At 47.9% G+C, this 14,399-nt stretch overlaps 1 protein-coding gene across 1 annotated transcript in view; it reads right to left on the bottom strand.

Annotated features, from left to right (window-relative positions):
- Positions 1-1,451, bottom strand: part of LOC115083720 (zinc finger protein 271-like) — a 41,744-nt gene extending 40,293 nt beyond the window's left edge. The window contains 1 exon segment of the mRNA XM_029587706.1: positions 1,070-1,451. Within this exon segment, the coding sequence (XP_029443566.1) occupies positions 1,070-1,360 (291 nt within the window). The 5' untranslated portion in view covers positions 1,361-1,451.
- Positions 1,452-14,399: the final 12,948 nt, after the last annotated feature.

Genomic DNA, 14,399 nt, shown 5'->3' with positions numbered 1-14,399 from the left:
GCTAATTAGGCCCGGCGGTAAAACCAGGTAAAAGGAGGCGCTAGGGACACTAGCGCGACCCTAGCACCTCCTTTTGGACCGGCGCAGCGGCTGTCAGCGGGTTTGACAGCCGACGGTCAATTTTGCCGGCGTCGGTTCTCAAGCCCGCTGACAGCCACAGGCTCAGAAACCAGACACCGGCAAAACTGAGTGTCTGGTTTTCGACCCGATAGCCGCGGGTGGACTTCAAATTTTTATTTTTATTTTTTTTACTTTTGGAAAGTTTCAGGACCTCTGACTTAATATCGCCGTGATATTCAGTCGGAGGGTGCACAGAAAAGCAGTTTTTACTGCTTTTCTGTGCACTTTCCCGGTGCCCGAAGAAATTAGCGCCGACCTTTGGGTAGGTGCTAATTTCTGAAAGCAAAACGTGCGGCTTGGCTGCACATTTTGTTTTCTGAATCGCGCGGGAATACCTAATAGGGCCATCAACATGCATTTGCATGTTGATGGCCCTATTAGGTTCGGGGGATTGGACGCGCATTTTCGGACCCTTACTAAATAAGGGAAAACCCGCGTCCAATGGCGGGGTAACAGTGCGCTCCGTTGGAGCGTAGTGTACTGTATCAGCCCATTTATTGGGTGGGAGGCATCACCTCTGCTTCTGCATTAAAATGAGGCTCTGACCACTACCAGTAATGAAAAAAAATGCCTCTAGGATTTGGAGCTGTTTTTCATCGGGTGCTGTGATCTGTAGCTTGGGCTTGCTCTGGCTACTATTGCAGGACTAAGGACTACTACATCTGGTGGCTAATGCAAGTGTGCTCAGCCAGGTCTCCTGGGCATCTGATTCATTTGAGCACTAGGGATGCGCTATTTCTCCCTAGAACGCGGCTGCTCATTATAATACAGTACAGGGCACCCAGGAGAGGTGGTTGTGCGCGTCTTAGAAGAACGGGCACTCAATATGAGCGCCCATTGTACTGCGCGTCTTATTGCATCGGCCCCTAAGATGTTTTGCAGGATTTTCCCTTGTAAGTGCAAGCTTCTCCTTGCGGGAGGCAGAGGGATGAGGGAGGAAACGTCCCACCTTGTTCTCCAGCGCCTGCAGCCGCTTCGCCTGAGCAGAGATTTCCTTCTCCTGGGTCCCTGAGCGCAGCTCCAGCGAGGAGATTTCCCCTTGAATCCTTTCCAACTTGCTGCTCATTGTGGCTTCCAGCCGCACCAGAACCATCCACAGAGAGCCCAAGGTCCTGGGCTGCAGGGGATCCAGAGCCCGCCCTGCCCCCGGGGGCTCTGCCAGAGGCTGCACCGAGGAGGGAGCGGGCCCCTTCCTGCCGGCGCCGGGAGACTTCCCCTTTCTATTCCCCATCGTCAGCATCAGAGAGAGATCGGGCTGAGAAAGAGAAAGTCAAAGCCCTGTGCTCCAGAGCAGGGAGAGGGGAAGCCCTTGTGAAACCGTCAGTGCCAGAAAAGTTATTTGAATCTGAATCAGGAGAGAGGGAGGTAGGAGGGAGATTGGGGGAGAGGAGCCTCTGACTGCTGCCACCTACTGCTCCCGCCCAGCACTGACAGCAGAGGAGCGGATCCTGCACATTTCAGCTGAATCCCTCCATTCTCAGTCAGGAGCAGAGCTAACAAGGGGGAGATATTCAGTCCACTGCACCCCCCCCCCAGTTATGCCAAAAATAAAATCCTTTATTTACACCCATGACAAGAAGGATGGATTAGGACAGATTCCTTTCTTTATTTCACTTTGGACATTCCACCATATCCCTAAAGCAGGGGTTCTCAAGCCAGTCTGGTTTTCAGGCTATTCACAATGAATATGCATGAGATGGACTTGCATATTAAATAGGCAGAAAAGCTGTCTCATGCACGGTCATTTTTGGATAGGGTGGGTGTATCCAAGGGCTGGGGTAAGAGCCACTCTTCTAAGTGGAGACTTTCTCTTCTCTCCTGCTTTCCCTTACTTCCTCATATTTGATTGGATTCTTACCTTCCATACCCCAATCAAGGGCCGTGTCTCTAATTCTCACCTTCTGTTTCCCTCCATCCCTGTTCTCGCTAGCTTTCTCTCTCCCATTACCCCATAATAGGTCCTTCTCCTTTCTCCACTTTCTCCTATACTGGGATCTTTCTCCATCTGTCCTCATTCTCTTTTTCTTCCATCCCCATAACTCACTCCTTTCTCTGTGCCCCCACCCCGCATCATAGGTCCTCTGTCCTAGCCTAATTTGGAGACAAAACAGAAGTGGAACTGGAAGGGTCAGGGCCAAATGTGACCTGTGCAAAGGAACATGACCAAGGCCAGGTGTGACCTGTGCAGAGGGGCAGAACCAAGGCCAGGTGTGACCTCCCTCTTGCACACACAAATATCCGGACTCATTCCTTTCACACTTAACAGGCTTGATGAGCACTGGTAGGCAAAAGACAGCTGGGGGTTAGGAATTTAGGATAACTGAGGTAAGGAGGACAGGGTGGATAAAATAAACGGGACTCTTTCCCTCTAGCTCTTTCTCTTCTCTGCCCTGGTGACCCTGTTCCTCCATTTCCAGCTCCCCCATAAATTCCCCCATAGTCCTTGTCTCCCATCCTTCCAGAGGTCCTAAAGTCCCTAAATTTGTTAATTGACTTTGTTAATCCCATTTCGTTGGATCCACGTTTTGTCTTCCTTTGTTTAATGTAATGCATCCTTTTGCAATGGTTATTGTTATAATGTAAACCAAGGTGATTTGTAACTTGTTACATGAACATCGGTATATAAAAGTGCCAAATAAATAAATAATAAATAAATTTAGCCTCTATCCCTGGTGATCCATGAGCCCCTACACTCCCTGGAAAATCACCCTCTGAAGCAACGCTCCTCCTCTCCCTCCTCAGCCAGTAAAGTACAGGCCTCCTCTTCAAGCCAGAATCAGCTGGCTTACCTCTACCATGGGGGCCGAAGCAGACAGGTGGGCAGTGTTGCTGTTCTCTGTCTCCTTGGACAGATGTGTGAGGCCTGGAATTCAAAAGCATGGCCTACTTTTTTATCTCCTGGGGGGAGGAGGAAGGGAGCAATACTGCATGCTTCCCCTCACTCACTCTCTCTCCCTCCACCACATCCAATCCTATGCTCTCCCATCCTTTTCACCATTCCCTCCAATCACTTCACTCGCACCCAGTCCTCCAATCTGATCATCTCACTCACATCTCATAGTCTCTCCGCTCCCCTCATTCACACCTTGCAGCATCTTTGATCCCAATTCACTCTTTCCTCCTCTCTCCCATATAACCCACAGCCTTTCCCATCTTTTCACTCAATCATTTGCTTTCCCACATCCCATCACTGTTGTGTCCGTCGCTGCTCGACGCCTCTGCTCCGCCCACCTTGCCTCTATGGCGACTCTCTTCGGGGTTGATGGTACGCTGGCTGCCGCGGCGTCTCCATGCCGACCCTCTCCGGCGTCCCTGGACCGGCTCAACGCTGCAACTCCGCCAATGTTGTTCTGATGCCTATGGTCGTGCGCGCGCGCGTCCCGACTCTTGTTCCTGCAAGGGCGCGAACCTCAGGGGCGTCCCCCTGAGATGACGTCATCCGCTGCTGATATTTAAAGGTCTGTGAAACGCTAGCTGATCGAGTTAGCAAGAGGTTTCATTACCTAAGCTACTCTGCCTCCTCGGACTCAACAGAGGTACCCGCTCCTCGGGGGCCTCGCTCTCTCTCTTTGTTTCAGGTTACAGACGGAACCGGTACTCGCTCCTTGAGGGCCTATGTTCCCGGACTACCTGCTGCTTCCCTTCTGCCTGGAAGTTATCGCTACCTGCTACATCTGTGAGTTACCATCATTCTCTCAGAGCTTTCCCTGGAACCAGGTATTCGCTCCTCGAGGGCCTATCCTTTCCAGCTCCTGAGTTTCTCTGGGATCATTGTGTGAGTTTGTTCTTCTAAGTTCTGTTCATGAACTCTGCATACCCTGCCTACTCACAATCTACAGTTTCTCAACAGCTCAGCCAGGGGCAGATTGAGGGAAAATAGTGGCCCGGGGGATTTTTCTCCATACTGGCCCATGGGTACCCAATTACAAATACAATATCATTTACATATATGTACACACCCCTATATTTCAGCATGGTCCTCCCTTATCAACACATTACTATTTGCCAAAACTCAAAGAATAACAACCCCACCTATGAAAAAGAATACCACAAATATTACACCAGAATCTAAAATATCAATACACCTATCAGGAAAACAGAACCGGCCAAGCTACTACAGATCCCTACAGAGAAACCACATGCTAAAAGAATGCTTCATCTCAGTCTTTCAATGCAGAACACAAACTCTCACCAAATACAGAATAAAGCCACATAAAGTATAAATAGAAATGTGCAGACAAAAACTAAACTGTAAAACGTATCAGTCCTGTGTACATATTATTATTATTATAGTCCTGAGTATATGACCTGATATTATTTTCTGAGTTAGCCATGCCTCTGGCTCTTCCTCCTCCCAGTTCAAGTGCCCCTGTTTTATTGTAACTTTTGCTCACTTTGCTCTCTCTTCGCCTATTGTTCATGTTGATGTTAATGTTATTGCACCATTGTGTCTTGTAAACCGATATGATATGATTGGTATCATGAATGTCGGTATATATAAGCCCTAAATAAATAAATTAAATAAATAAATAAATAAAAATCATGCCAGACTATATAGTGCAACAATGGAAAAACAAAAATGTCACCATTCCTCATGAAACAATCAAAATCAAGATATATAAATCATGAATCATAATTATAAAATCATACTAATAAAATAATTTCAAAAGAGCTGATGAATAGAATATCCAATAATTAAAGACTCAAGCAAATTTTGAACCTTTACCAAACACCAATAAAATATTTCAAACAGCAGACACATCACATACTACCCAATAATTAAAATGGTAGTCAATCAAGAAAAATTAACTTAAAAAGCCACCTTTACTTACCCTCTCCAGCAGTTCTCCTATTCCTTTCCCTTGCAGGCCACACCAGAAGCAGCTGAAGCTGTCCTCAAGGTCCTCTTCCTTAGGGACCACAACCAGTCTCTTCTTTCTCTCTCTCTCTCTCTCTCACACACACACACACCAGTCATACCCTCAAGACCAGTTTCTGTCTCTCACACACCAATCATCTCCCCAACCAGTCTCTCTCTCTCTCTCACACACACACACAAGCACACACATACCAGTCATCTCCCTGATCAATCTCACACATACACACATCACCTCTCTGGCCAGTCTCTCTCAATCACACAATGCTCTCGCTCCCTCTTACACACAGGATTTCAATCACACACATGCTCTCTCTATTTCACTTACACACAAGCTCTCAATCACACACATGTTCTATCTCACTTACAAACAGGCTCAATCACACACATGCCCTCTCTCACAGCCACAAGCAGGCCAAAAACATGCTCTATCTCTCTTGCACACACACAAGCACCCTCCCTGACTCACATATACACCACACTCATACAGAAGCACCCTCCCTGTCTCACATACACGTTACACTCTCACAGAAGCACCTTGCTTTCAGACTTGCAGCATTTTTCACTTTTGCTAAAAGTGAAAGTGATGATCCCAACCATTAAATAAGAAAACCTCATTCCTATCAGAAGGCAAAATGACACCCTTCCTTCAGGTTCTGTCCTCCCAAGGGACAGCCACCCACACCGTACAGCTTCTCTTGTTTTACACTTTCAGGCAATAAAGCAAGTGTCTTTCTTCAAACTATCAGCCATAGGATTATTCATGTAGGAGATATGGAACCGAAAGACATCCTTAGTCAACTTCCCTTTTAAATGGGAAGATTCCAGTCTTAGTCATTTAAAAATATACATTTTCTAAAGGCTTAAAAAAAATAGCAAAACTGTTTCAGATTGGAACTATTCTAGTCTTCATGCTTAAATTATGCTTAAAAAAAAAACCAAACCCCACCTGGCATCAGTATCTTAAATTTGTGATTTTGCTGAGATGATCATTTTAAATATTTTAATTTTTTTTTGTTTTAGTATTTGTCTCTACCCACTTTGCTAAATTTTATTTTCCAGAAGAGGGATGCTTAAAATTCAGTAATTTCATCTTACATCCAACTTTTCAAAAGTTGCGCTACCAGCACAAAAGTTGAGGTATATGTATTATCACATTTCATTTTTTTTTTTAAACTGGCAGATTCCTTTCTCACATACACACACAACACACATAGAAGCACCATTCCTTTCTCACACACATACACACACACCGAAGCACCCTTCCGATCTAAGGCCCCAGGGCTTGTAGAGACATCATGGCCGGGCTGACCAAGGTACATGCATAGGCAGCACTTCTTCCGAAATCTTCTCTCTTTGAAGGTCAAGTGTCCATGACCAAGTTGTATTGGTTCATCTGTATCAGTAGCAGGAATTACTGGAACCCTTCGAGGTGCAGGTATAGTACTAGAGCAGTCCCACGCGCGGGATGTCCACGGGCTGGGCGCATAACAATATCTCCCCTTCTAGGCCTCCCCCTACGCGGCTGTGGTTTCTCAGGGTGTTGTCTATGGAAGGTCTTCAAAAGATCTTTGTCAAGGATATTTTGGGAATGTTCCCAGGAATTCTCCTCGGCCATAGCCTTCCCAAGCTAAGAGGTATTCCCATTTACCTCGTCGTCGCTGGATGTCGAGGACCTCTCTTACCTGCAGAGGAGTATCAGGCTCTGCTGAGATGCGAGGAGCAGGAGGTTCTTTTCTTGAAGGCCAAGACAAAACCAGAGGTTTTAATAACGATACGTGAAACGTATTGTGTATCCCCAGGGTTCGGGGTAGCTGAAGCTGATAGGAAACTGCGCCCACTTGTCGAAGTACTGGAAAGGGACCAATATACTTTGGAGCCAACTGATGAGAAGGAAGTCGAAGGCAGATGTTGTGGGCACTCAGCCATTCCTTCTGGCCAGGTAGAAAGAGTGGAACAGGACGTCGATGATGATCTGAGGCGCGCTTTGCGCATTCAGTGGCTCATGACAGTTGTTCTCTTACTCATGTCCATACTTGGTGGATATTTTGAGCCATGTCTTGTGCCGCAGGGGATGGAACCATCACAGGAACAGGTAGAGGCAGATGGAGCTGCCTTCCGAAGACTACTGAAAATGGAGAAACATTGGTGGCTGCTGCAACATGTGTGTTATGTGACAGCTCAGCCCAAGGAACTAAAAAGGTCTTCAAGGTCTGATTAGTTTTCTCGGCCTGCCCATTGGCTTGCGGATGGTAAGCCGTGGTGTAATTCAAAGTTATGTTGAATTTTTTACATAAGGAACGCCAATATTTGGTGGCAAACTGGGGTCCGCGATCAGAAACGATCTCCTTGGGAAGTCTGTGGAGTCTGAAGGTATTCCTCAAAAAGAGTCTTGCAAGCTCCGGAGCGGAAGGAAGGCCGGCAGAGGGATAAAGTGACCCATTTTTGAGAAGCGATCGATTACGACCCAAATCACTGTATTACCCTGGGATGAAGGAAGATCTGTGATAAAGTCTGTCGAAATACTAGACCACGGTTCTGTAGGTGCTGGAAGCGACTGTAACAAGCCCCAGGGTTTCCCAGTGGGTGGCTTTTGATGTGCGCAGGTGGGACAAGAGTCCACATACTTTCAGGAATCTTGAATCATGGTAGGTCACCAATAGTGACGGCGTAACATCTCTAATGTCCGGGCTCGCCTGGGACTACCTGCTAATTTCGAATCGTGGGCCCAACGCAGGACACACTCTCGTAAACAGCATGGGACTACAGTCTTCCCGACTGGGACAGTTGTGGTTGCTGCGAGGGTGATACAAACAGGATCTATAATATAGCTGAGGGATTCCGGCAGGTCCTCGGGCTCAAAGGACCGGGATAGAGCGTCCGCACACAAATTCTTGGAACCCGGCCGGAAGCACAGGTTAAAGTTGAACCTTTCAAAAAACAGAGCCCATCAGGCTTGATGGGAGTTTATAAGTTGAGCCTCTTTGAGATGCTCTAAATTTTTGTGATCCATGAATATCATGAACTTGTGTTGCGCCCCTTCCAACCAGGGGTGCCATTCCTGCAGGGCCAGTTTGACTGCCAATAATTCACGATCACCTACAGTATAGCGTTGCTCTGTGGGGGAGAACTTGTGTGAATAGAACGAGCAAGGTGTTAGCTTTCCCATTGGTGAGTGTTGACTCAAGATCGCCCATGCACCAATTGCTGAGGTGTTGACCTCTACTATGAAAGGATGCTTGGGATCCGGATGATGAAGGCATGGACCAGAATTGAAGGCTTCTTTAAGCCTCTGGAAGGCCGCGATGGCTTTAAGAGTCCATATTCGAGTATTTGTCCCCTTCTTAGTCATAGCTGTAAGGGGGGCAACTATAGTAGAGTAGTTGGCAATGAAACTACAATAATAGTTCGTAAAGCCCAAGAACCGTTGTAAGGCTCGCAGGCCAAATGGCTGGGGCCAGTCACAAATTCCTTGGACTTTTTCTGGATCCATGGAGAATCCACGATCCGAGATTATATACCCTAGGAAGGGTAAATGAGTGCGTTCAAATAAACACTTTTCCAATTTTGTATATAATTCTCTCTCAAGCATTGGAGGTCAATGCGAACATGCTCGCGGTGACTCTCAATGACTTTGGAGAATATTAATATGTCATCAAGGTAAACCACAACAAAGTTGTACAGAAGATCTCTGGAGATCTCATTCATGAGGCCCTGGAAGATGGCTGGGACATTACAAAGCCCGAAAGGCATGACTACTTATTCATAGTGGCCATCCCTTGTATTGAAAGCCGTTTTCCAAATATCATCCAGCTGAATCCGAACCAAGTTGTATGCGCTTCTTAAGTCAAGCCTGGAAAATATCCGGGCACCTTCAAGGCGGTCGAATAGTTCACTAATAAGCGGGAGTGGGTAACGGTTTTTACGCGTTATAGCGTTAAGACCCCGATAGTCAATACAGGGACGTAGTCCACCATCTTTTTTATTCACAAAGAAGAATCCCGCTCCTGCGGGGAGTCAGATGGTCGGATAAACCCCTTTTCCAAGTTCTCCTTTATATATTCAGACATAGCCTGAGTCTTAGGATATGATAAAGGGTAGGTCCTGCCTTTGGGAGGCGTAGTGCCTGGCAGGAGTTTAATAGGACAATTGAACTTACGTAATGGAGGCAGGATGTCTGCTTTCTGTTTTGAAAACATATCACTGTACTCAGAGTACTGGGAAGGCAGACCAGGAAGCGTCGTGGACTTCAAGACCAGTATTACAGGGGATACCAGATGGAGAGGGGAAGTCTGGCATTTGGGGCCCCACTGTACCAACTGCAGGGAATGCCATTCGAACTGGGGTTCGTGGGACTGGAGCCAGGGTAACCTCAGGATTATAGGGTGCGTTGAGCGTTTCAACACGTAGAAGGATATTTCTTCTTCATGGAGGGTACCCACGTGAGGTGACTAGCCTCGGTCCTATGAGTAATCAGACCGGGCAGATGTTCTCCTTGGATGGAAGCAATATGGAGGCTCAACTCTAATGGCAGGAGTGGTATTCCCAGAAGTTTGACGATATCGACCAAAATGAAACTGCCACTGGCTCCGGTATCAATGAGAGCAGTGGTAGCAAAGGTGTGGGCCTTAAAACCCAGAGATACTGGAAGGAGGAGTTGAGGGCCAGAAACAGTAGCACCCAAGCTTGGGACCCCTGCTAGGCTCAGGTGTTGGAGTTTCCTGGACGGACCGGGCAGGATTGCAGATGATGTCCAGAGGTGCCACAGTAAAGGCAGAGCCCTTCTTTCCTTCGGCGGAGCTGTTCAGTTGGAGTCAACCGACCCCAATTGATCTCCATGGGTTCCACTGAAGCGGAAACCGAAGGGGCCGTGCTCTTCACAGGGGTGTGGTTAGCACAAGCAGAGCGTACTGGAGACAAGCGAGCTGCCTTTACATCTAGGCGTTTGTGCCGGAGGCGATGATCAATCCTACCGGCCAGGGTGATCAGGTCCTCTAGAGATGAGAGAGTCTCATGGATGGCGAGTTCATCCTTGAGGGCAGATGAGAGTCCATCTAGGAAGATGGCTTGTAAGCAATCCTCTTGCCATCCGAGTTTGTGGCTAATGTTCGAAACTCTACAGTACACTCTGAGAGGGATCTTGTCCCTTGATGAAGGTGGAGTAAGTTGTGGCTGGCAATAGCCACTTGACCAGGATCTCCAAAGGTCTGTTTGAAAAGATCAGTGAAGTCAGATAATTTGGAGAGAATGGGATCAGAATGCTCCCATAAGGGAGATGCTGTTGCTAGGGCCTTTCCTTCCAACCGAGACAGAATGAAGGTAACCTTGGTGATTTCCTCCAAAAACAAAGAAGGCTGGAGTGCAAACTGCATAAAATGCATAAATGGCCTACCCTGATCTGGCTCCTACGTAGTCCCCCTGCTCCCTCTACTCCTTCAGAGAAAGAGCCCTTGTCATTAACGTACTCATAGCCTTCTCCTTTATTCCTTTAATTATATTCTGTTTTGTCTCCCATTTCTCTGCACCTCCTTATATACCCCCTTTTTTACCCTATACCCTCTTCCCCTATCCTCAAACCCTACCTTTTTCCCTACAGCAACCATTTATACCCCATTTTATTTACCCCCCTCCGCTATCCTTTGATCCTTACTTTTCCCTATAGCAACCCTGCTAGTCTATATATAGTTGCCTTTCTGAACGCATAATTTGTAATATCATATATAGTGTCTCCTGTATGTACTAGTTAAAGATAATGTATATTATTGTATATAATACTTTTTGTTATTATTGAATATATTATTTTTTGGAATGTATAATTTATATAAGGTTATCCACAGTGTATAAGGTAACACACAGTCCCTTATTGAGTGTATAATTTGCAATCCTACCTACTATATTCTTCTGTTGTTTTCCATCAGGTACTGTTCCTTTTCTCCTCTTCCTGTTTTTCCCTCTCTTCTCTCACCCCTTCTCTTTTCCTATCTGCTCCCTCTCCCCCCACCCTGGTTTTTTGTAATTTCCTCCTTCAGTTATATTGTAAACCGGCATGATGCACCCACGAATGTCGATATATAAAAGCTAATAAATAAATAAATAAATAAATAAATAAAGCATTTATTAAGAAAACCACGACAGGAGTGTGGATCCCCGCCATATCTAGGGGGAGTAGGAAGAACCAAGGTTGCTTTAGGAAGCAAGGTGGCCGAGAGACCCACAGGATTGGCCAGCGCAGATTCTTGTAGCTGAGAGCGTAGCTCTTCTACCGAAGAAGCCAGTGTCTCTAAGGCTAAGTGATGTTGCTTTACTGTAGGGGCCAGAATGGCTAGGGTCTGGGAGGCGGGAGGCTCCGCCGATTCCATGGCCTTGGCAACCCGGTTGTGCTCTGGGGTGGAACCCTTGTCCTGAAGCAGCGCAGGCACTGCCCCAGGGGGCGGAGCACTGAGGGAGACAGAGGCAGAGTCGAGCTTCACCACTGGAGACCCGAGGTCCCCCCAGGAGGAGCCCGTAGGGACCTGGGCTGCTTGGACTTAAGTGGGCCTCCTATAGGAAAGGAAGTCCAATGTGCCCACCAGAACTAGGGGGAGCGCTGTAGAGTTCAAGACTGGAGAGAGGAGGCAGCAGAGAGAACCAGAACAGGAATGGTGAAGACAAGGTCAAGAACAGAGCCAGGAACTAAGACGTGGTCAGGCAAGCAAGGTCAAGTCCAGATATCAGTCCGAGGAGTGGTCAACGAAGCAAGGTTCAAGAGCCAGAGGTCCAACGTGGTCAAGAACAAGCTGAAGTCTTGGACAGGCGGCAAGCAAGTAAGCAGGTCAGGAACAAGCTGAGGTCTATGGCAGGAGGCAGGCAGGCAAGCAGGTCAGGAACAAGCTGAGGTCTATGGCAGGAGGCAGGCAGGTCAGGAACAAGCTGAGGTCTTTGGCAAGCAGGCAAGCAGGTCAGGAACAAGCTGAGGACTTTGGCAGGTGGCAGGCAGGCAAGCAGGTCAGGAACAAGCTGAGGTCTATGGCAGGAGGCAGGCAGGTCAGGAACAAGCTGAGGTCTTTGGCAAGCAGGCAAGCAGGTCAGGAACAAGCTGAGGACTTTGGCAGGTGGCAGGCAGGCAAGCAGGTCAGGAACAAGCTGAGGTCTATGGCAGGAGGCAGGCAGGTCAGGAACAAGCTGAGGTCTTTGGCAAGCAGGCAAGCAGGTCAGGAACAAGCTGTGGTCTTTGGCAGGTGGCAGGCAGGTAGGTCAGGAACAAGCTGTGGTCTATGGCAGGAGGCAGGCAGGTCAGGAACAAGCTGAGGTCTTTGGCAGGTGGCAGGCAGGTCAGGAACAAGCTGTGGTCAATACCAGTAAGGCAGTCCAAAGTAAGACCAGGGAGACGAACAAATGAACAGGCAGGAACAAGCAGGACTAGGAACCAGGAACAAAAGGAACAGAACTGGAACGAAGGATCCTGGAACAGTCTAGGAACAAGCAAGCAGGAACACGCAGTGACAATCTCAGGAACAAGATGACCCGATTGCCAAGGCAAGGAAGTGAAGGCAATCACTTCCTTATAACGGAGGTTCAATCAGGGCGCACCGCAGAACTAGGCTCCACCCTGGTTCCTACCTCAGCGCGGCTGGTTCATGCGCGCGCACCTGGGGGCGTGCTGATGGTGCTGGTGCTCGGCATGAGTCCTGGCGCGTCTCAGGAGGCCTGGCAGTGGTCACTGCGGGACGCCGCAGTGTCGCTGGGCTAGCTAGGGCCACGAGGGAGGCAGCGCTGGAACTTGGCACGGGAGCCTGGAGGTGAGCAGTCCCGCACGCGGGACGTGTAACATCACCATTTGCAATTGGACTTGTAAATGCTTACTCCACACATCTGCCACCGATGGCATAAAATGATAATGTGTGACAGAATGGAAATATTTATACATTGATGACATCGATATTATCTGTGCTTGAAATACATGTAACAGCCTTGGAAATGTACCTGATGAGTAGTCTGACATTTCCTTCTTAAGAGTCAATAAGATGTAACTTCTCAGTTGTAAATATGTAGATGTTCTAAACAATAATCAGAAGGGTGTATTTTCTCCATATGTACATATAAAAAAGTTTGTATATTAGCAATACCCATGCTCTCTAGTCTCTTAAAGGTTTGCTACAAATTTCCCAGCTTGGAATGTGAATTACCATCAAAGGAAGGCGTAATGATATTTCCCATGATAAAAACAGCGTCTTCCTTAAAAGTTCCCACTCAATTCTAGCTGCTTTAACAAGCAGCAATTTGGCAATATCAATTGGTTGTTAGGTTTTACGTATGAATGTGAACCCTGGGCCGAGGTGAGAGGTGACTCCATCCACAGGGAGGAGCCCTGTGGGCCTCACCATCTGTAGGTGGGGGTCTCAGTGATGTAGGACACAGCTAAAGAGAGCCTTTACTGAGAAGGAGTGAGCGGCAAGGCCCGCAGAGCGGGAGAAAATAATAAACACAGTTATGAGCAGTGGGGGATACCCAAGAGGCACCGCTGATGTTGTAGACCTGGTAGTGACCCACGGAGCAGGGTACACCAGGGAGTTCCTACAAGCAGCAGAATTACCTCAGGGGTGCAGATCCAGTAGTGGCCCGCAGCGCGGGATACGTCGTGGAGTCTGTACTGTAGATGGTGTGACTGAGGTGCAGGAAGCCCAAGGAAAGCTGAAAGTGTAGCGAATGAAGCTTGTACTCAGGATGGGCTGGAACAGCTTTACTGAAGAGGACGGTAGTAGCCGCTGGCAGGGGGTACGCCGTGGAGAACTTCAGCAGGCAGTAATGTAGTAGGCAGAATAGGTACTCAAAATTGGTAGTCCAAGAATAGCTCCAAGGTAATGGGTAATGTAGAATCCTAGGCAGGAAGGCCCTACGAGGAGCGGATAGCCAAGAACGCAGAAGGGCCCCCGAGGAGCAGGTACCCAGAGCACCAAGACCCAAGGAGAAGGCTGGAACAAGAAGTCCATTAGAGCGGATTCAACAATGAGAAAAATTCTTGCTAACACGTAGCAGCAGAGGGCCAGTCGGCTTGAGTTAGGAGGCAGGCTGATGTCATTCAGAGGGGATACACCAGACGTTCCCGCCGTGACGTATACAAAGGAGGCCCTTGTGCACGCTCTAGGTAATTCCGGATCCAAGATGGTGGTCGGCAGTGCTCACACCGTCCTGGGGATGCCGGGGAGGTCAGCATTGAATGGCAGATGCCGCCATTCGTCCGAGGATTGCCGGTGCAGGGAAAAAAGAGATGAAGATGAGAGATCGCAGCCATCTGCGACCGATGGATGTAACATTAGTAAGACCGCTATGAGCATGCAGGACATATTTTAGCTCTAGAGGAGATACAAATTGTTGCTCAAGGGCTTACATGGTACTTCCTAATGATGGCATATTACATGCCATA

The sequence above is a fragment of the Rhinatrema bivittatum genome, chromosome 2 (assembly GCF_901001135.1).
Source record: "Rhinatrema bivittatum chromosome 2, aRhiBiv1.1, whole genome shotgun sequence".
In the NCBI taxonomy this organism is placed as follows: Eukaryota; Metazoa; Chordata; class Amphibia; order Gymnophiona; family Rhinatrematidae; genus Rhinatrema; species Rhinatrema bivittatum.
The sequence above is the reverse complement of the archived record's forward strand: the minus strand, read 5'-3'. Positions and strand labels throughout refer to the sequence as shown.